The 21,253-nt window shown below is 42.2% G+C and overlaps 1 protein-coding gene across 13 annotated transcripts in view; it reads right to left on the reverse strand.

Annotated features, from left to right (window-relative positions):
• Positions 1–21,253, reverse strand: part of Glut1 (Glucose transporter 1) — a 280,015-nt gene that overhangs the window by 18,123 nt on the left and 240,639 nt on the right. For 12 of the 13 annotated variants that reach the window (XM_086986424.1, XM_022817452.2, XM_086986437.1 and 9 more), the window contains 2 exons: positions 18,641–18,739; positions 2,760–2,972 (listed from right to left, as the gene is read on the reverse strand). In XM_086986424.1, the coding sequence (XP_086842550.1) occupies positions 2,760–2,972; positions 18,641–18,739 (312 nt within the window). The remainder of the gene's footprint in view (positions 1–2,759; positions 2,973–18,640; positions 18,740–21,253) is intronic. The other variant, XM_022817455.2, reaches the window with a different exon arrangement.

Below are 21,253 nucleotides of genomic sequence, written 5' to 3' on the forward strand. Positions count from 1 at the left end.
GGATCCGCCAATGGCGAAAATGCATCCGATAAAACCTATTAATATCCACACTTTTGCTCGTGGCTAACTGACAGAGAGCCTTCCTTCTGGCATCATTGGGCAATGCTAGAACCAGCTATCCCTCCATGACCCTACTGTAATAAGCACTATCAAAAACAACCGACTGGTGCAAACGGGACGAAACAAAAAGAACAGAAAAGCTGACTGATCCGCCACTACCGTGGCTACGAAGTAGGCGTCAAAAACCTTTTGGCGAGTCAGTGAATGAGAGAACGGTACTGAGTACTGAGCGCGAAGGGAAAAATACTAGAAAAAACGCTCCTGAGGTCTTCGTCGTCGCCAGATCCATGCAGTTGTAAACGAATGGAGAACACAAAAAGCCTGGGGTAGACAAAGCGTTTTTCATTAGGTTTCCACACTACCCGCTTCACATCACCCACTTTTTCCGTTTTGATTGTCCATTGTTACGCATTTTACCATTGCGAAAATATCCCCCTCCGCGACTCTTTGGACAACACACGTTTCCATGTGCACATAAGCTACGTGAGATCCTCACAGAAGCACGCGTGACAGGGCGCTGTTGCTACGGTGGGGCAATATGGATGAGTCACTGAGCTGCCCAGTACGCCCACATTTCTCGACGTGCATCTGGGTATGTGATCGTAAAGAAGGGTGCAACTAAGGAGGTACGTGGGCTACCCAGGGTTCTCTAAAAGTCGGCTAAGGAACGAGGTGCTCTCAACGGGTGCTGCAATCAGAACTCGAAGCAACAGGTGATGTTGTGTATAGCGGCCAGTGTTGTGTCAAAGCCGCATGTCACGCAGAGTATGTCCGTGAGTGAGAAAGTAACATGCACCTTTGACGTTGAACTAAATGTTCATGTATATACACAGTATTAGGCGATCAGTTCAGCAGGTAAATACATATGGGCCATTTAGATTGTGCACAAGCAATGCTTCTGGGAAAAAATCATTTATTCAGATGTACTCTGTTCAGTTGAGTTACCTACTGTACCTTGCAGTGACACATAGTGGCTAAGGTAGCCAGTTAGAGAACAATGTGAGAAACGTATATTTGGCTAGAATCAACAAAGTCAACATGAATCATAGAGAGCAGACGCCGCCAAAAAAGTTGTTTTTACCCGAACGCGTATTTCTAGTACTTCGTAGTTCCGTAAAAAAAAAGTTTGCGAAAATGATATGAATTCGATCTGATCTCAGTACGAACGGGATTGTTTTCCCGAACTTGCGAGGAGCAGTTAGAGCGAAAATTGGTACCACTTAGTGTCATCGAAAAATTATCATTGAGCTTTAATTTCAGCCGTTCTGTATTTGCTACAAACGCCGTATCCAAGCTAAAACTGAATTGTATGGATGCGCTCTGCTTTCGGATATTTAAATCCAACCTAAACATGATAAATGGCTGTGGCAGTGGCCAGTGTTCTATTATGTAGTTTAGACTAGCGCGACAACCTGTTTCCGCATATTGCGTGGCACAAAACAGCTTTATAAGTCCCTCGTTCAGTGCAGCCAATCCTTACTTTGCCACGTTCCATGACGTGCAAGGTAAGCGTCAGCTTCCAAAGGGCAAGCACACACGCACAGACACACTATATATATTAGAAAACAATGATACATATGGTACAGCCCGCCTCTTTCATTTGTTTCTTTTTGATCTTTCGATGTTACGCAACAGTCGAACTTCGGCTGTAGATTAATAGGTATGTGTCGTGCAAAGCTCAGCAATACATGCGGAAACAATAGTAATAGTAGCAATAGCAGTCTGCTAAGAATGATGCCAGATCAGAACATCGTCTATCCAATCAAACTGAACGTAAGCGCATAGTAACGTCCACATTTATATTAACCAACTCAAGTTACTTAGGACAAAGTCCTTAAATCAGATACAATATATATGAAATATATTTCAATTGATGAACGACACGTTGCAATAATAATTTGAAGAAGTCGCTCTAATATCGGCTCTTCTCCGGATATCTCGATGAGGAAAACGCATCTAAAGATTCTTTTACACCCACTTAATTAGTGGTGGTAATTATATCCTTTGCCGTAATTTTTGCGGCAATCGCTTCCTATCTACAGTTGAAAGCATCCAATTTATTCTCCTTTCCACCGAATGGGAATATTTTTCGGAACAATTAAATGTATACATAGGAAATTGGGTTTATGGTAGATGTGACTGTTTTTGAAAGCTTCAAGAATTATAAAAAAAAAAATTGAGAATATCATACTACACTACTAATAGCTAAAGCAGGCAAAATTACAGCAGAATTATGGTTAAATAAATGATAGAGGAGAACGAAAAGGTTCTACATAATTTTGAAAGTGGAAATCTAATGTCCCAGAAGAAAAACCAAGGATCGTAATCTTAGTCATGACCGAGAGTGTAAATAGGTATGTTTCGTTTGTAGCAATAGGACCGATTTAGACGACGATAGGGGCAAGTCTCTAATATATCCATTTCTCGATAATGCATCAAGAACAAATCAACACCTGAGTACTTTTGCTCATTTATATCGATTTAATATCGATCGGGAACGTTTCGCTCCAGGGTCCCTCAGATAGTATTAGATTTTCATTGAGTAAGTCCACAGTCATTAATTTCCGAATTCTATACGTGCCCTTGTCTACCTGACGGCTTCGATAAACTTTCTGCCGTCGTAACGTTATCTGCAAATTCAACAATCGACTGCGAGGTGATGCTTGCGTATCCGAAGGGCTGACTAAGCTGCGACTTACGCTAACGAGTAGTGAAATGGTGATAAATATGGAAAAGATGAACATGCCACCCAGGCCGTAAAGGTGCAGGGTCCGCCTGCCGGTTCGGTCCATGAGCGGAATGGACACTAGCGTCATAAGGACCATCACAACACCGACTCCCACGTTGGCGCACTGCGCCAATTCATCCGTTAAACCCGCCTGCACAAACAACCGCAGTGAATACGAAAACACCTGTAAATGAACGACGGAAAAGAGCAATACGTTAGGAGGGAGAAAACAACGCTGGGAAGTACGATTCAATCCCGATAAGTGCCGAAATGAGGAAACGACTGCGCCGCACATGGTAAAATAGCAGGTCGATTATAATTATATGCAGCTGTATACGACTGAGCTACACCTATGTGGAACAGATTTGACTTTTGTTATCCTGGACAATATATGAACAGTATGTTTATAAGGTAGAAACATCACAAACAAGGAATCTAAGGCAATATTGAACCGCAGCGCCTAACCTAAATTTTACCTTTCAATACACCGGGAGTTCAGAGAGTTACAGATCTTTATGCCGTGTTAGTGGGACATCCAATGGATGCCTATCAACGTTTCGAGCGGATGTTTCGCTAGACGTGTTATAAAAATGTGGTTACCCTAATCATGTGAACGTCGTAATACCATACAAAAATCCCTCCAAGGGTTGGAGAACGGTTTGAATTTTGTTGCGGCGGACAGTTGTTCAACATGTCCCGCGTCCAAATGCACACAAGGCCTACAATACGAAATTGTTCATTCGTTTAGGTTTAGGACCTCGTTAAGGACGGCGCTTCACATCAACACGTTACAGCGTCCGATATTATACGGCGCGGTCAACGGGGCTAATGCGCATCCTTTTGACATGAATGAACAAGTATGCAAATGCGTTGGCAAAAATAATTATTACCAGAAATTAGCTTAATGGCTGCTGGTACGGTTGCTGTATCTTCTCATAAGTTTGTCAAAAAAAAAATCTAAATAAATCCAGCCAGGTCTATCCTGGTTGCCATTGTAGTGAGGCGCAGTGCTATACGGAAAACGAGGTGACTCCAAGCAGTCAGTTTCGCATAGAGGAATGCCGGACGCCGTATAAATTAGAAAAGCTGTTATACACATTAAGGCCTATAACAGAGGACATCTCTGAAATTACTAGCATCCGCAATGCTATCTGCGATTCCGTTGAATCACCACTTAGTTTTCTTTAAATCAGCTCGATATGACCAGCCTGTTTTCAAGTAAGGATTGGAAGCTTCTAGCGACACACTCGCCTGCCGTTAGAGACAAGTGCGGCAAGTGTCTTTATATAATAGATCTCGCTCACTTTTACTAGCTCACGCAGCTTTACAAAGCCAGCAGGTCGTACCTACGACATACATACTACCAAGATAGTAGTATGACCAAAGCTAACGATGACAGACAGGGACGTCTATTTGTCATCGGACGTTTGGTGGCGGGCTGGTTCGTCGATTGGCGTCAATGGCAGTTCTACTAGACAACATTGCAATCTATGGTGACGAAGACTATCTTTTTATCATGGCGCCGTCATTGCTGCTGCTGCTGCTATTGTAGCCACTGCGGTTCACCCAGATTATCACTGCCGTAGACCCTCGCTCGAACAGCTCCTCGCCCCCCGCATTTGCCTAAGGACATCCAGAAATACCCTAATAGAATGCCTCCCCGATTGAACTAGTTAGAAGCAGTAGCGACGAACTGTGTTACCGAACCGTTGCGGCTCGACTGTAGTTCGACCCCATTCTACAATGACAACATTCAGCGAAGCTACCCAAGTCAGCGCAGGGACGGAGTTGTCTATCAAACCTACTCGTTTGGATTCGACTGTTTCAGGCTAGTTTGAGCGGGCGCATAGGAAAGTACGAGAAGAAGGGCTAGGACGAGCGCGCATAGAGAAAAGGCCGCCGGACTCCTTGTCGATAGTTAAACGCCATCTTCCAGCTGTCGTTCAATGTCACGGCATCGACAGTACCAGTGATGCTGGTGGAGATAGGATACAAAACCTTAAAGGTGAACTACAACGATGGTGGTGGTTGGACGCCTCCTAACTGTGCCGGCAGCGGCGCGGTGCGGGTGACAGATGGTAGTCGCATCCAAAAAAAAAGGCGCATGCAATCATCGCATACCTTTTCCCTCTTTCTCCCAGAAGTTTGGCGGCGTCCGTTCGTTTTTGTCGGAGAATGGGCGGACTGCAGGAGCGGCTTGGGCAAATGCTCGATAACAACACTTGTTTCAATGGCAAATCGAGCATGACAGGGGCAAAGTAACAACAACAGCTACGATCGGCGAAAACAAAAACCAACGCTCACAACAGAATAACAGCTGGTGTCTGATGACTGACACCAGGCCCCTTTCCACTGCTCTAGCTAGCTAAACGTCATTAGATGATACTTGTATTACGTGAACTTGAGTGACAGTTATAGGAAAAATGGGATGGCCATAGAGGACTTCACGAACACTGAGCCATGAGCTTCATTCTAACACTGAAAGAAACCAAGTGTTTGGCAAGGTCGAAGCATGGTCTGCTCGCAGGCTTCTAACAGGCTGATATCGTTTCCACAACAACGCATCGAACTATATTGAAACATACTAGCACGTGCTTTGTTACGTAGCAGTAAATAATACATGACTTACTGGTGGACCGTTGCCGAACCTTGGCGGGGCTTAAGGAGACGATGGCAGCCGCTTTTATGTCCTGTCGTTGATTTTTTCATCAATTTCAAGGTACCTCCCAGTAGTGTGTTTTAGGATTTTTGTTAAATCTTTATTTTCGACATATATTATACAAAAGAGTGTCATATTGAACATTTGCTAGATTTTCAAAAACGGCTGGGTAAACGACAAAGCATTGGGCAGTATAAAAATTAATCAGCAGATTCAATGATCCTCATCTTGCGTTGGAAAGGAAACGAGGCCACGATCTCTGGCCAAATTTGTCCTATGCACAAGAATTAATTTCGCTGAGTGAAGTCTAGCATTTTCATGTACTATTCATTTTCTGTTAAATTGTCATCCAGCCGACATCGTTTTAGCAACGACACGGCCGCATAATTTTGATATAATAATTTTTGTACGAATTCAGCCGGGCAGAATAACTGTTAACTATGATCAGATCGCTGCGGGCTAAATCTCAGCCACAGTAACAGCGATTGTCTCAGCTACATCATCAACCTATCTGCACGAAGACCGAATCCAAAACTAGTACCTCTAGATAACACCAACAGTAACGATAGTAAGAGAAGTGTTCATACTGTCCTCCACAAAGGTTGTATTTGGTTTTCATTGTTCGCTAACCATACGGAAGTATAGATTCTGCTTCGATTGTTTGGAACTGGCATAGTTCCAGCTAGCGTTCCTTTGACTAGCGTGGGTAACCGCAGTATCCTGAGCTGTTTTCAAGATCACTTTAATCTGCTCGCTTACCGGATAGACTTCAACTGCCTGGCTATCTGTGCTGTGCCTCCACGTGGAGTTGAAACGAGGCCCGCGTATAACTCGAAAGCTTGTTTAAGCTTGGTAAGACGAGACCAGTCCGCGCACGTTCGTGGCCTAAAGTCAGCTTTCCGACTTGACCTGACTAACGGATCAGGTGTGTTCTGGCTATCGTCAGTTGTTGTTGTTGTTGTTTGTCACCACCGTATTCCGGGGAGAAGTTAACTCCCCGACTGATCAAACTGATAATAGCCACCGTAAGTAAGAATCGGTGGTCTACGGATCTCTTTGTGTGCACCGGGTTCGCCTCGACAAATGGACATCCGCTTGATCTCGTTCTATGGTTCCTCTGTTGAGAACACGTCGCAACGAGCGCAAGGTCTAAAGCACCAACCTAATTACCTGAATGATTTACCTACCCGTTCGGTTACCATACTTCGCTGTTATATTTGTAGCCACTACACATTCATGGGGCTTATGGCTCACATATCCCTGAGGCTCGTTAGAGGCAACCAGTAAAGGAACGTTTGCATCAGCAACAAATTAGGCCTTTACTCAGCTTCCCTTTTGCCTTAGATGAACGAAGCCGTCGTTGCCTTATGAGCTAACTGAATTTTATGATAACCACCATTTTTTCCCGGGACAAGTGGTCGAGGACGCGCTCTGTAATACTGTTCGGTAATTTCCAACAGCGTGTGGCCTAACAGAGCTAAAACTGATACCAGGAATACGCTGACAATAACTATCCTAAGTGCGGTTTTATACGAGCTATTGTTGCTTGCTCATGTTGAAGTGTTGCCCCCATTTGTGCTTTACCACGCTCATGAGAAAAGGCGTCTTTATGCCTTGTCTGCCCCACGTTTTAACGCTAGGCTGATTAGGTTTAATCATTGTTAATGTGCTATGGAGAGCCGTATTTGGTCAGGTCAACTGCATAGTAAATACTATCAATATTAGTTGCAATTGCAAAGGGCCCAAATAACAGTGCTAAACGTGCTTCCTTATTCAACTCAAACTCGAACGTGGACACACTTTGCTTCATACTAGCCGGCTGTGTGGAACATGCTCGAAAAAATTCAAGATGTTTATTTTGATGTGTCCGATTCCATTACATTACAATTAGCCAACAAAGCTAATAACCAAATTCAACCTTTGAGAGCATGAAAGGCTTAAAAAATAGTCCTGAACATATATAAATTTGTTTTTCGATTTGACTGATTTACAGACACTTAAGGCCATTCTCTTCAATTGGAGAAGTCATAAACTTCATTGTTAATTGTCTTCTCTCTAGACAAGTTGTACGCAAACAAGCGGCAAATGCGACAAATACTTCTCCCCCGGGGGAGATCCTTTTTCCAGAGTGTTTTCTCTAGGCTAATGCCAACCGATGACAATTTACCCCTAATGAAAAACGAATAAAGGCCTATAGTAAGTTCGAAACGGTCGGGAACTCAGACGCTGAGTGACGATATTTACAGTCATGTTTCTTATCGTCCTAAAGTAAATACAGCTTCCTACATAACATAAAGTAAGTAAGTTCATCGGAATTAAGCGTGAATTCGCAAACGTTTTTACGGATTTTACCGATTATTCAAATAGCTTAGTATTCAAAATCATAAAATACGTTTGTAAATATCTTCTCCAGCCCTCGCTGCAGTTCTAGGCTTGGCCTATTCTCGAAATCAGTGCCTGACGGACATTTCAACAAGTCTATCTAATTCCCTTTATTTTTCGAATGACAGCTTTATTTAGATCTTTTCGTTTGCTTGCGATATACATATACAAGCTAATTTCATATACATAAGCGTTGTCTTCATACGTTGAATACATTGCGTCCTACTACCTGACTCCATACATGAAAGAACGTTCTATTAAGTTTGTACGACGCGAGCAAGCGGTTTGTCGCCGGGTTGTATACCGTAATGAAAAAAACCCCGTAAGTCTACTTTTGTCGAGAGACGCAGCAATAAATGACGAGTATGAACGAGCACGGTAAATGTCACCGGTACGCTTGTCATTTGCCTGTCGTATCTTGCACTGTTCAAGCTTTATTAGTTGACGAAGTATATATATATTTTTGGTCAGTGCCAGACTCAACTCAGGCAAAAGCTAACGATGGAATCGACAGGAACAGATAAAAAACGGGCTCCAAACGTAAAACCAACAAACAGCGTGAAGTTTTACATCCAAGTCTATGTGCGAAAGACAAAAAAACAGTATAAAAGAAGAATGCTGAGACAGAAATTCGTAGGCCGAGTTCGAAGACGCTGCGCGATGACAAGTTGGTGGCGGGGGGAGCGATAGTCAGCGCAAGTATCCAGATATTCGGGGTAGCCCTGAATCGCAATGCTTGCTATGGAGTCGAAGCGCACTGGTCACTCAGTCGTAGCTGATTTAAGCCAATAGGCTACTTAGGCACCGTCAGACCGGTCAAACATGAAACATTAACAGACGCTGGTAGCATTGGTACATTCGAGCACGAAATGAGCAATAGCATCTTGGAGATTTGCGAATTGCAACAAAAGCTGCCACATATATTACTATTTAACTCGGACGTACTGATCATGCCCGTATTCGCGGACGTTGGCCTCAGCCAGTGAATCGTAATATAAGCCTTATGGCGACAATCAAATTGGACATAGGGATAAGCGATGGTCAGACTAGGGAGGGTTAACATTAAATAAACGTCTTTAAGAGGATCAGAGATAGCGGCGGTTTACTTAGTTATAGAGAGCAAAATGAATCTGCTGCCCTTGACACCAACTGCAGCGGCGGTGGCCCTGTTTCGGTAGAGCTATGACGAATTAGTAGATCCTACCTAGCTCTGATTAAAGACAAAGCTCGGCACAAAACCGATCGATGCTGCATCAAAATTCGACTTTTGCTCAACTGGCCGGTTAAACGTTAACGAGTCGATAGAAATGCGAAAGGATACGAAAGAGACTAAAAAAGCAAACAGAAAGTGACTTTGTCACCATATTGGTAATGTCGAAGTGCCGGTGGTCAAGTGTGGAAAATGGAGGATTCTGGCTTTTGTGAGACAACGACTTACTGAGAAGGGTGCTTCAAAAAAAGATTTCAAACTTTCAAATTACTCATAGGAAATAGCTATTTTATTTATGACGCAGCGTAGCGTAAAGCTGGATAAGAGAAGCGTGCTTCCAAGTACATACGCGGATCAGAATTAAACCTGTTTGGAATTTCCTTACGATGAAGCTGAACTTTGGGGGTAAACTGTTTGAATGTTTTTTTAGATTGAATGTTTTTTTCTATCGTACTTGGGAAAACTGTAGCATGGATAAAATTATGAATCTGTGATGTGCCTATGTTTGTCATCGCAATTACAGACAAACTTGGCCTATAACATTGATCATTGACGAGAACGTCTCAACCCAACAAATGTAGGCTACTTAAATTTTGGTGCAAAATAAACGCGCGCTGTGGTGTTTTATATTTATTAAATCTCCTTTAAAGAAAATACTCTTACATAGAAAACAACGTATTTATACACTCACACTTGCAAGAATCATCCACTTTCTGTTCCTGCTTTCCTGTTCATTACAAAAGCGCCAGAATCTGTGTGGGTACAACTAAGTACTAAACGCTACGACAAAGCTGATAGTAAAATTTCTATGGGTCAGTGCTTCCCTTTTACCGTTTTCAGCTTTCGTTCAAAGGCATGTACCTTGACTCGAAAATTTTCAAGGTACCAAGAAGAAAAATGTGTGTATATATATACATATATACTTAAGAAATTATAGTTTATTGAGTCTTGCATATAGTCAATGTCGTCGGTAGCTTCTTGTCAATTGATCTTAAGTCGTTAGTTTATACAGGCCTAGGGGAAGCCTTTGTGCCTTTGCGTGCGTCTGTCCGACAGGTCGACGGCAGAGCGAGCAGTCTACTGCAAACTTACCGCAGACCAACGTCTACGTTACTGCTGCGACATTCAGAAAATAAAACACCATTCCCGTCCGAACATGCCGCAAGAAGATTAAATCCTTTTCGTTGCGGACACCGCAGTAACTTCGTGTCCCCCTCAGTCGTCTTCAAAAACATCCATATTCTCCCCGCTTCTGCCGACGTCCTCTCTCTGCGTTTCGTACAAATCTTCAAAGGCCCGAATTCATCACAATATTCTCCATTACTCCCAAGGAAAAATGATATAGAACTGCGCACGCGGCCCACATATCCTCTAGCCACACAAAGGCGTACGATAACTTGGTGCAGAACTGGGGTTTTAGTCTGTAGTCTATAAGTTTGTGTTTTCTACATGAAACCAGGGGCAACGGACATTCTTAGAAGCATGGGTCTGCTTGCACAGTGGGTCGATGGTTGTATTTGATTGGAAGGACATGAACAATGAATGTTCATACAATGCTAATGAGGAGAAGATTAAGAGGACTCTATTGATATCATAGTAGTTGCGAGATCAAGGTATAGATGACGGAGACTTGACAAAGCTTCGACAAAATGGCAATTAGACTTTCTGACAGAAAATAACCAAACGATCAGTGCTGGGCTAACATGGCTTCCTTTCTCCCCAGCACAGTGTCTGCGTGATTCGACTACTACATCGCTGCTGTCTAGTTGAAAGAAGCTAAGAAAAGCTAGCTGAAATGTAATAAGGGGTAGCGACAAAACTGAACGCTCACCAATGTCACGAAGAACAAACAACAAAAGAAGACGAAATAGCTGTTCTGCTGTTGACAAGGTCCCTTTCACCTGTAACCCTCAAAGCATCGAGCTTCCCTAGCGCAGCCTTGGTCCAGGGTTAAGGTTAGCGCGACCATTGGGACTTCTACGATTATGGCGTCATTACCCTTCTACTTGGAAATCTCCTGGCAGCCTTTAACCGCGATTGGGGGTAATGGAAGAAAGCGGAGCTCATGCGTAGGAAAGGACAAATGTCTTATCGTTAACAACGTATTATCTCACAGTCCCGGGGCCTTTCCACCGTAATACCGCTTACGTACGGTCTTTTCTTCTCGTTTAGATATTTCGTTATCACTCTTCATTTGGAAGAAGCACATCAACGCTGGTCCCAGCTATGCGGTCAACATCCCAGCAATGTCCGGTGCTTTTGTTAGGCGCTTATGACGAAACGGACTTCCACTGCAATCGTAATGATCGGCTCGAATTAAGCTCGATATTGATCATATTCCTTTGGCTGTTTGCTTGGATATTCCTCGAACTCCACGGGATTGTATCCGACCTCTCGATATTTCTTTGGCCACTATTTGTGAAACTGCAACTGATTTATCGGTATCTAATCTTGTATTCATAGCGCCCCGGCCGATGGTTGGTTCTCACTGCTATATGAAACAACAGTACTAGGGAGTTGTCCTGATTAGGAAAAAGTGAGTTTTCGCAGAATCCCCAAGGAGGTTCTATTACAAGCTCTATAACTCGGCACAGCGATCGCGGCGAAAGAAAACATCACTAACTATACGGACTGGAGCATGGCGACCGTGATTTGCGTATCCCATATAATTGTGTCTTTGCTCCTTTGTTTTATGCCGAGATTTGGCTGTCTGAAGTGCCGTAGTTGTCAATAATACTAGGCAGGACCTGCTCGTACCTGACTCACGTCCTGTAGGACAACAGCCTCACGACACGTATACGCAGCTATTACTACATGAAAGAGCTTGGAAAAAGCCCTTCAAATAAGAGATACTATAGCATCATACATCAGTATTTGGTAATAGTGCAAATGCATACAAATAAAACGAAGATAAAGGCAAGTTCTGCTAACTAAAGTTGCGAACGTTGGTGCGCATTGTAACGGAATAGTTCGTCAGCGAGGGGGAGGGGGGGGGGGGGGACTTTCAAAGCAATGGTGGTTCGAGGCCGAATGTATTAATCAATAGGAGTCAAGTTTTTATAGATTAAACGATTCAGAAAAATAAATAAAAGCTGAGGATTTACTATTTGTGGATGGTAGGTACGAGGAACAAAGACTGTTAGACAAGCATTATATAAAGACGGCAATTCGTAGACGAAGAAACGACGCCAGACGTAGGCTTGCATCCGCCATTGTGGGCCTAGGTCAACGACACTTAAAAGTATGTCGTCACATTGTGTGTCTTCGATGGGGTGCTTAAACAAAGAAGGAATTAAAATTAATGGTTGATTAAGTTTTTATTTTTTATTTTTCATATATAAATTCTAACAAATTGCTGGCCTTTATCCGGGCAAGTAAAAGAAGCAATCAAATATATAATTAAAGGCCAATCTCATAATATTTCTAGCGCATCTAGAGCTTATTTTTTTATCCTTAATTGAATAAATATGTTTAGTCCCTTTGTTGGCCTGTACTTTGATTTTTTTCAGCTATTTTACTATGTTATCGATCAGTTGAACTATGGCCATCTTGATTCTTGTTTAATTATAAAGTTAAATTTCGTCTACCTATATATATATATATATACGTACGTATATAAATGTTAGCATGCATGCACTTTTCCCGGTATAATAAATGTATGTCACATTATGCACAATTGTACACATTCGTCCTTTGGCGCTGTCGAGCAGACATCTCTAATGAAATTGATTTGAGTTTGCTCGACTGACGTGGCAGCCTATCAGCGGCTACCTTGTACGCGCTCAGACCTGCCGGATGTTATATATAAAAAAGAAAAACATGAAGCTATTTCAATTGAAAATTTTCGGTCGCTATTTTCTCGCAACTTCTGTTGCCATCTGCACACCGACAAAGGATGTGGGAGGTAATGGCCGTTTTCAGAATGCTTTGTCGGACGGGTATCCGCGCGTCTTCGCCTACGCAGCGTTTTCTGACAAAACTATTACTTCGACGAAACAGCATAAAAGTTTTGCTGCTATTGTATTCAACAACAATTCGTATTTCGCGGCAGCCAGAGTCGTCGCTGTTGTCTGCACGGCTGTGGCCTGCTGAGCGATAACCATTAGTGTAAGCCATCGTGGTGTTTAGTCTCTATTTGTGCCTAGATCCGTACCGTAATGCCAACTGCATCCAACCCGCTAACTCAGCCTGAGGCCCGTCGAGTGTGTAGAATTTTTTTGCCTAGGTTCTCACGTATCTCAAAACGAAGAGAAAATCCATGTCTGCGAGTAAACGAAAACAGATGAAACAGAAAAAGAGAACCCTGCGAGTTGGTCCAGTATACCTGTACGACGATACAGTTACATGGACTCTACTCACGGTGTATACACCACAGATAGCATAGTGCAGGCGTATGATGAATAAGACAACACCAAATGAATTTACACAGTGCGAAACAGACACTACACGCTTTAGCTGCTAGGCGAGGCAATTCCAGGCTGAAGAAGGCTTCTGTGGGTAGAGGCTAGGAGTGAAGCTACTACACGTCCCCCACACCCCAAAGGACAATGTAAGTGTATCATTTGGAGGTGCGGCCGGAACCGTTGCCGCAAGGACGCGACGGGTTTTGCTCTCAATGGCTGCTACTCGTTCGCGTAAGTGTGTTTCTGTACGCGTGTGTATGTATGTGTTTGTGCATGTGTGTGTGTAGATCTTACAGAAATAAGAGCGACTACAAGGAAGGGAACTCATTCAGCGGCACTTTTCTTTTGACCTCATACCTCCCACGCTTACTGGGGCAACGTTTGACTTGCAGTGACTTTAATTGTAGAGTGCCGGCGGCCGTGTAGAAGGCCGCTAGCTTGCAAGGACTTAGTTTGAAACATACTCAGAAGAGCTTCACTGCTGAACAGAGCTGTACACTAGTCTTCTTTCATAGCGGCGTTCGCCTGTTCGCCTATCAGATACCTACAACTGCTGTGAAGAAAACAGGGGCAGTTCTGCGCAGTTTTTCAGTAGTGACTGCAATAACAATAACAGCAGGGTAAACAAGTACAGCGGGGTACTCTAAGTCATGAGGGGCAATAGTTAGGTGTATGGTAGTGACAATAAAGCAAATACTTTCGGTCATCTGGCGTCTTTTCTACTCTGTCCTCTCAAACGTACGCTCTTAAACAGCCATTCAAAAAACATTCAGAATGCGAATGTTGCGCATAAGTATAAAAATATGAGGCACAACGACGAGGCAATTCGTGCTCGACGACTAACTGAGTCATTTAGAAGGTTTGGCGGGTGGTAAGTCGTCATCTATAAGCTATATATGGTAGAACATAGGATTCCGTCAGTTAGCAGCAAAAACTTGGAAGCACTCTCACAGAGTCCAACGCGGCCTGACGTCCCATGTTGTCTCTGTCTACAGAATCGAATTTAATCTATAGGAGTCGCTATACGAAGATACCTGCGCCGAGCAGTCTCGTCATACCGTACACTTGGCTTTCTTAATGGAAGCAGGAACGCAACGAAGCACTTTAAAATTAAAGGCCCGAAACTACTATTGCATACGTGTTACGACTATTTTCCAAGCCCACTGCCGCACTTCTGGGCCGGAGTTGTCCTTCACTTGCTTATTCTTGTTAAAAACTATGCAAACTTAAGAGTTCTTATTCCTGTTGCTTTCCAGTTCCTTCCCCCTCTTTGTACTATCCTTCTCCCTCTCAGTGTTTTCCTCTATTTTGTCCTAAACTAATTGTCAAATAATGAAAATTAACTCGGATTACAATTAGCTTAGAAATCCGGCCTAGTAATCCTGCGAACGACTATATAAAGCACATTAGGAAAAACAGCAGTTTAAATTTATTATAGTACATGTGCTGAACTATCATATAATGCTGAAGACCGAAAGTATATAAAGGCTTCCCGTCGTATTCGACTAGAGGCAACGCGAGGTGTACTATAGGTGGACGCCAGTTCATTGTTTAGGCAGCTTCTTATAATTTCCTCTCTCCACTCATAGCTAATGTAAGCACACCCCGTCGATTAAGGAATACTTACAGTAAATCAAATGCTAAAAATATGAATATCAATAATCATATTCAAAATACATGGTATGGCACGCGGAAAAACGCAATTAATTAAAAAAATTGGCATCCGTAGTAGACCATGCTGTTCTCATGTGTCAACCCTACGACATGCATAGCGTTCAAAATGCTAAATTGTACGGAAGCGCAGGATACAGCTATTTGGTGAAATGTGTACCAAGACGCTACTGTTTCAGGAAACACCCTCGAAACTTATGGGGCCAGTAGTATACCCTGACGGGAGGAAGCAATCTAACTAAGCGACAAGGAAGAACTTCGGCAATCAGTCAACTGACTGCATCTTGACAAAGTTCTATGTGAGATGAGGGTAAAGGCATGTGGTTTTAGACAATATGGAAACTCCAAGTAGCTGGTCTAAGTTTTTAAACTTATAACAAAGTTTTTCGTCCGCAATACTTGAGCTGCGTGAGAGTCATCGAGTAAGCAAGTGGAAGTTATTGGCCAGATGTCATAGCAAGATTTAATTGACTGAAAGGCATAGAAGCGAGTGCCTTTTTCGTGGATTTACAGGTCGTAGCCTCCAATTTCTTATATTATTATTTTCCTCCAATTACATGTTAAACTTTGCCTTTAACAGTTGCCAAACGCCGGCGTAAAAGGTGCACTGTATAATACTTGACGAAAACTTGCATGTGATTTTATACTGGATATTTTAAAATAAAGGTTAATTATTTCCTCGTGACGGATAAACTTAAGTAGGAGAATAACGGAGACAAAGTAACTGGGGGAAAGGTGTGCCTATTTGAATTTGTTAATAGGAAGAACGATATCACAACTACAGGACGATGAAGTCAATGCAGCAGATTAGTTACGATTGAAATAACGGCGTGTCTCAGACGCGTTAATGTACGAAATAGCTGAATGTTTTCAATTAAATTGTTTCGATTGCAAACTTTCTATCATGAAAGCGTTTGCCTCCCAGTGGGCATCGAACGTACACACACTGGTTTGTTTGTACAAAGAAGAGGCTTACATTGGCAAAGCGAAATGCATTCACAGAAGCGTTCTGCAACAATAACCTATTAAATACTTATTAAACGCTGCTGTTAACCCATTAATTTCTTCCAGGATAGGCTGGAGAGGGCTTTGCATTGTTCACATAGAATGTTCTGAATATAGGCGATACCGTTTTGTTCTATCGGAACGAAATTGGAGGCTGTTCGGGTCTTGGCAGCACCTGCCATCTTAGCACTTTTTCTTCAAGTCGGCTTACTTCGTAAAATAGAGATATTTTGAGGGCACTGCGTCCTTGTAATCTAACCCATTTCAATCAACTTTTTCGGAATTTAGTACACGACTAAAATTACGCAAATATACCAGCAACTAACAAACGGCTAAAAAACAACGCTCCAAAAACCAATGATCAGGTCGATCAATCAATTTTCCGTCCAAAAGTTAATACAGTGGGCTCCCCATGCGTCAGCCAAGCTTTGGGGGCCTTTTGGCCAAGATCGTGCGCTATGAAAATTCGAGTCAGCTTGTTATTCTGTTAGGTCATCATTTAATTGCAGTTGAGTTCGCAGAAAACATTGAAACTCTCTGTATGTATTATATCAAAAGAACTCGAGTTGCTTTAAACAGACACTTGCAGGAGTATAACGAAACGTGTATAAGAGGGTTTTAGGACAATTCCAGCCGGAAACCTGTGCAGTTTCAGGACTGCAATCAGGCTGCAGTTTATGCTAGGATAAGCGCAAAATCAATAAAATTCGCTAGTACCAGAACGAGATGGAGCAATAATTATATCGACGGATTACTGTGTTTAAACCACTCTAGCAGTTGAGCGAGGAATAGGAGACCCCTGCCAGGTGACATAAAATAGACAGCTACAGGGACTAAGGCGTTTTATTCCATCGAGCTCCTATCCAGATGTATTTATTATTCTACGATAAGAAAAATCATTCCACGATGACGGAGTATGGCTCCAGACCAAGTAATATTGCTCGGAGCCAGAGTTTGAGCCCGTATAAGCTTTGCACATCCGACTCTAACTCAGCTGTTGATGCTGCTGAGGTAATGGTAGCTGTACTTTTTTTGGAGAAGTTACTTCAGGGAGTGGAGTTTTGTCAGGTGATGGCGCGGGTCGTTTGAATCGGACACAAAAATGGGAGAGAAACAGGTCGGACGAACCGCTAATTCAAGTGCCACTTCAAAATCATCTCGACAGAGATATTAGACAATTGATAAACACGTTTTGCAAGATTTAAAAACGCGTTTATATATTATAAGTTTTAATCAAAACATACATTTTTACTTGCTGGTTTTATTAAAATAATCCCCATTGGAATTTGAACTGCAGTAGACTCATAAGTAAATCGTGTCTATAATACATAGCGATTAAACATTATATGTCTGTATGTGACGCGGGTAGTGATGGCGTTCAACGGAAATGTTTGAGCTTAAAGGACCGTTCCTTTTGACGACAAACAGCGAAAGGTAATTGTATAATATACAGTGTCCGTATGAAAATGATGAGAAAAGTCCCTGACATTGCATTTACAGTACACACATGTAATGATCTATACACACAAAAAATAGTCATAAACGCATCCGGTACGTAGTCCAGTTGGCATTTTGCTTATTTTGCTAATCAGCATTGCAAGGGCTCCTACAAATTTATCAACCGGCGGCAGCGGTGGTCCAAAAGTGGAATCACTCGCAATGAATCAAGACTACATTAGTTCCGCTGGCTTTACTCATGGGCAAAGGTAGCCCTGCAGTCAGATTTCGTTTCGCGATTATCGACCCAGGCCTAAATAAGTTTTACCTTATCTGAATTTGAGGACCTTGGATCATATAATCGTATAGTTAGAGCTATGATAAACTAATGCGTCAAACTATACTAACAACTTGTTAGCAGTTCTAGCTAGCCGGTAGGCAAGTCGCATCAGAAGCGTTAACATAAAGCGCGAGTCCTGAAAATAATGTACATTCACGGTTCATGACATGTGAGTGACGACTGGACGTCCAATGTCCTTACGTCGTTTGTGTTTTTCAAAACAATTGTCAATTACTCACTAAGCTCGTTCATGTTTATATCGGGTCCAGGATATGCGGCTGTCTGCAATACCTATCAAATGGTTTTGTTCATATGTTAATCAGGCAACTTGCGAGACGTTCACAGGTCGTCCAATGTAAACTCGCACAGTTAAACAGGCCAAATACGATATTAGGTACTACACGTATGGCCTTACGATAACATTGAGAGCAAACGAAGCTTTTCTCCAGTTGGCACTTTGCTAAACAAAACTTTCCGCTTTGAGGATCTTACGGGCAGTTCCACAGGCGCCGAGCGACTCGACCTGAACTGGAGTCCACATGGCTCACATTAGAGCCACTGCCTTTAAGAGTATTCGGTCATGATGACATAACTAACACTTGTGATTGAGCTTGTAAACAACTATTCGGACGTTCTAATTAAACAACTATTATAAGAATAAAATGTTTCTATGGGGAACCAACTTGATTCGAGGCTATTCGAAAGAATAGCCTGTGAAAGGAAAGCAAGTTTTTGCTTTACTTACAGCATTTATTCCCGAGAGTTGCTGCGAAAGATGCATGACAATTCCGATGAGCAAAGGAACTTGCAAGGTCCTGTCTCGTAACACCTGTATCACAGTTACCTGAAATAAAATAAGAACCCGGTAAAATAACTATGCAGCCATATTGTCTTTCTCTATCTCAGTCTTTATATATATATATACTTGTTAGGGTAGTGTCTTTTGACAATTTGGGGATTTTAACTTGACGTTTTTTATTGCTATTTTTTTGTATATGTTTCTTGTAGCTTTAATAGATGCGAAGTGACCACTTTCAATCTGTCAGTTGACTTTTGCCCTTGACACTTTAGGACGAGAAACAGGTGTGGCTAACTCACTCGAGCTACAGTTTTCGGATCTGACAAAGGTTTATAGGCTTTAAGGTTAACAGTAACGAACGAAGAGCAACCTAGAAAACGTTTTTTTTTTTTTAAATAATTGTCATATCTTGCCGCCTCGAATTAATATCGTTACTATCATTATATTTTATCACAATCACCCTAGAGATGTTCTCGTTTTCAATTTTGTCTATTCTCTATTCTATAACACAGTGTAGTATAAAGGCGTCTGTGATTTAAAACTTTTACATGGCCGAGTGAAATAAATCTTTTTTTTTTGAGTTTTATGTCCAAAAGGGCGTGGGTGTTGCATCATATGCTCGAATGATGATGCTTCATGTCTTCAATTTTTATCGTGAAGGCAGCCCTCGCTCCGATTAGCTTGCAGCGATTCATGTAAACTATACATCACCCTTTTACTACACTGGTGCAATAGAATCTTACGGATTGCCTATTTATCAATGGCAAGTACTATCCAGTTACTCAGTAATCATTTATATTTCGCGCAGCCCTTCGTAACTGGCTCAATAGCTTCAATCGATGTACGCGTTGCGTTTATCTCGAAAATAGCTTACTCCAGAACAGTAAGTTGTATTGGGTGGCGTTTACGCTGTACATGTATCCATTATATTACCTAGCCATCGCCGATTTACCCAACTAAGTTATAACAGCAGCGTGACCTGAGCACTGCCAGTGATCGAAAAATCAAATTAAATTGTATAAAATCGAACGGACTAATTCACTAAAAAAGACCGTACTAAATAAAACCCCCCAAGAAACAACGTGCAAGCTCGCTTAAAAAAGGTAGAAAAAAAAAATGCACGTACCACATGCAAACGGTACGTCTGTTTGAGAAACCTGACTAAATGCGAACACTCGTACGCCACCTATGTCATGTTAATAAAAGATCCCAATTTAGCATGAAATGCTCCCATGAGCCTACATGTTCGATGTTCTTCTCCTGCATTGTCGTACGAAGCACCACTAGATGTACCCAGTTTGTCTCCAATCAGCTTCACTAACTTTATGAACGGCAGTAGGGTAATTTCGAGTCTCTTCTATAACTTCCTGAAGGTAACTGGACGAGCGATGTTCGGCCATGTCCTTCCCTACGGAAGACTTTTGAGGGCATCATTTCCGTGTTCGATTGTGTTGGCGCCCTAATGATCACATTATCATATACAATGGGTTTTTATTATTCTCCTTAATCTGAATGAACCGCGACTTGAAGCTGCCCATCAACCATTTTCAACAAATAAATATCACAGTAGAGGGTTTCCGGTGCAATTCGGCCATTGATCATCAATCCAAGTACCTAGGTGGCTACACACATCAGATGTTTCCATTTCGGTAAAGGTGGCAGCGCAGTTTGCCATTCATAGAGGTGGGGCGTCATCGAATAAGCCAAGTCATGATCTGACCACTTCAGAGGACCATTGTTTATGACTTTTACTCAATCCCACTTATTTAACAACAGCATAATTGAACTTCGGCCGTCCAGTAGCCCGACTAGTAAACACAGCGGAGATGTTGCCATTCTGAGCATTGGCAATTATGCACGCAAATTGACGAATGTTTTACTTGTGCCACAACGATCTCGACGTTATCGAAGTACAATCTTTGCTTACACGAAAGGTCCATCACCAAATCACAGGTTTATTGGCAATTCAACTGAAAAAATTGAAATTCAACGTTTATACCGCTATTCAAAAGCTCAATTTCAGTTCTAACTTGAACGCTTGGAACGCTAGAAAATGTCACAGTACATTTTGATTGTACAGATAAATTACAAATAAGCACCTGTATTGAACAACTGTGAACCACCGTTGAAGAGAGCTATGACCATCAGGGAAAGGGTAGCAGGTTGAAGTAGATCTGGCACGTGGGTCAACGCCAGTTGGCGTGATGATTTCTGCTAGGTGAAAAAGAATCCTGCAGCCCTAGATTAGGCTTAACATCTAGGTATATTTTCTAAGAGATTCTGAGCATAGCAAGGGTTACATGTTAAAGACTTCTTGCTCTCACGATAAAATATACGTTATGCTACTGCAGTAGCACCTGCCTATGAACGGGTCGTCTAAAGCGTCTCCATAATAATCTTTCCCTTGAATTGAAGAAATCGAATGATAATTGAATGCTGGGTCTGGAACTAGAAGTGGAAAATGACAGATACATTTTTGGGTGTTACGAAACTATCGAATGAGTCTCCGACAATGTGGAAAATCAATAATGAAATAAATCAAAATAAAAACTCCAAAAA

This window comes from Varroa destructor, unplaced genomic scaffold (genome assembly GCF_002443255.2).
Source record: "Varroa destructor unplaced genomic scaffold, Vdes_3.0 BEIS01000001.1, whole genome shotgun sequence".
Classification (NCBI taxonomy): domain Eukaryota; kingdom Metazoa; phylum Arthropoda; class Arachnida; order Mesostigmata; family Varroidae; genus Varroa; species Varroa destructor.